The sequence below is a fragment of the Palaemon carinicauda genome, chromosome 10, assembly GCF_036898095.1.
Source record: "Palaemon carinicauda isolate YSFRI2023 chromosome 10, ASM3689809v2, whole genome shotgun sequence".
Classification (NCBI taxonomy): Eukaryota; Metazoa; Arthropoda; class Malacostraca; order Decapoda; family Palaemonidae; genus Palaemon; species Palaemon carinicauda.
Window position 1 is genome coordinate 140862622 of NC_090734.1, and position 2500 is coordinate 140865121.

The window sequence follows — 2500 nt, forward strand, 5'->3', positions numbered from 1 at the left end:
TTTTATCTATTCATTTATATAAATATTTCTTAAATGATTCATATACTTATTTATTTATATATTTCTGTGTATTTACATAGTTATTAATCACTTTTAGGTCTTTGCATCGCTGGCTGTGTTGGCTTCAGCCGCTCCCCAAATCGGTTTTGGAGGCCTTGGAAACGGAGCCGGTCTTGGAGGAGGCCTTGGAGGAATCCAAGGAGGATCTGGATATGATGCTGACCTTGGAGGAGGCCACGGAAGAGCTGGATCAGGTGATGGATTTGGTCAAGGAGCAGGACTTGGTGGTGGCCTAGGAGGAATTGGAAATGGATTTGGAGGAATTGGAAATGGATTTGGAGGAATTGGAAATGGACTTGGAGGAATTGGAAATGGATTAGGAGGTCTTGGAAACGGACTTGGAGGTCTTGGAGGTGGACTTGGCCAAGGAACAGGTCTTGGAGGAGGATTTGGTGGAGCAGGACTTGGAGGGCTTGGACAAGGATTAGGTCTCGGAGGAGGACTTGGTGGATCTGGACTTGGAGGAGGACTTGGTCAAGGTCTGGGTCTAGGAGCAGGACTTGGACAAGGATTAGGTCTTGGAGGTGGACATGGTGGACCTGGATTTGGAGGAGGACTTGGCCAAGGATCGGGTCTTGGAGGTGGACTCGGACAAGGATTAGATCTTGGAGGTGGACTTGCTGGATCTGGACTTGGAGGAGGACTTGGTCAAGGATTAGGTCTTGGAGGAGGACTTGGACAAGGAACAGGTCTTGGAGTCGGCCTTCTAGGAGCTGGGCTAGGAGGACATGGGCTAGGAGTAGCTGGCCTTGGAGGAGGACTTGGCCAAGGAACGGGTCTTGCAGGCGGGCTTGGAGGAGGACTTGGACAAGGATCAGGTCTCGGAGGTGGACTTAGTGGACCTGGATATGGAGGAGGACTTGGTCAAGGATTAGGCCTTGAAGGAGGACTTGGACAAGGAACAGGTCTTGGAGGCGGGCTTGGAGGAGGACTTGGACAAGGATTAGGTCTTGGAGGAGGACTTGGACAAGGATTAGGTCTTGGAGGAGGACTTGGCCAAGGATTAGGTCTTGGAGGAGGACTTGGCCAAGGTATAGGTCATGGAGGTGACCTTAGTGGAGCTGGCTATGGAGGAGGACTGGGTCAAGAAGGAGGACTTGGTCAAGGACTAGGTCTTGGAGGTGGTCTTGGAGGAGGACTTAGCCAAGGAGGTGGACTTGGAGGACAAGGAGGTGCTGGCTCTGGCTTTGGTCGTTAAAAATGGCTCAGATATATATATATATATATATATATATATATATATATATATATATATATATATATATGTATGTATACAGTATATATATATATATATATATATATATATATATATATATATATATATATATATATATATATATATATATTCAATAGATTCAACTGTTAATGAAAAATGAATATCCCAGAAAGTTCCATATTTCAATAAAGTAAATTTTTATATCCTAAAACCATATATAATTTATTTGAGATATTCCATTATCTTGATATATATGTATATATGTGTGTGTGTGGGTGTCTGTCTGTGTTCTAGTGTATTTGTTTTAAAAGGCCCATAAAAGTACTAATGAAATTAAAGTGTATAATTTTTACCAAGATAAATTTATTTTAGTGCTTAAATAGAGTAACTGAACTATTTTACGTTCATACGTCCATATGAATACACAAAGACACAAAAATATGTATATACTGTATATACATGTATGTATGTATTCATACATGAATTGTATTCATATTCATATAAACGGTAAATAATATGGTATATATATATATATATATATATATATATATATATATATATATATATATATATATATATATACATGTATATATATATGTGTGTGTATGGTATGTATGAATAACAGTACAATTCCTCAGCATAATGTAAATACTAGGAAATAAATCCTAAGTACTAGCAATGGTTTAAGTCTTTAACAATAATATGAATTCACTAATCTACATCCTGTTAAAAAAAAAAAATATTCTAGACTAGTGGACTAGTGTACCAAGGACAGTTAGATTATTTTACGTTAATAAATCAAACGTTTAAAGCCCTTGCCATTTTATTTTAAACCTTTATGTATTTCTTGATCTATATATTAACATGTGAAGATATATGAGAAAGAAAATATAACAAATATATCTAGATATCTCATTAATGGTCGAAAAATCGAAAATTCCCACTCTAAACTAAAATAAATTAAAATATCTTTGATGATGTATACAGTATATATATATATATATATATATATATATATATATATATATATATATATATATATATATATATTATTACTATCCAAGCTATAACCCTAGTTGGAAAAACAAGACGCTATAAGCCCAAGGGCTCCAATAGGGAAAAATAGCCCAGTGAGGAAAGGAAATAAGGAAATAAATAAATGATGAGAATAAATTAACAATAAATCATTCTAAAAACAGTAACAACGTCAAAACAGATATGTCC

General features: G+C 36.6%; 1 protein-coding gene across 2 annotated transcripts in view; it reads left to right on the forward strand.

Annotated features, from left to right (window-relative positions):
• LOC137648834 (uncharacterized) overlaps positions 1-1259 on the forward strand; it is a 1759-nt gene extending 500 nt beyond the window's left edge. The window contains exons 2-3 of one of the 2 annotated variants that reach the window (XM_068381998.1): positions 98-671; positions 729-1259. In XM_068381998.1, the coding sequence (XP_068238099.1) occupies positions 98-671; positions 729-1258 (1104 nt within the window). In that variant the 3' untranslated portion in view covers position 1259. Of the gene's footprint in view, positions 1-97 lie in introns of both variants that reach the window. The other variant, XM_068381996.1, reaches the window with a different exon arrangement.
• Positions 1260-2500: the final 1241 nt, after the last annotated feature.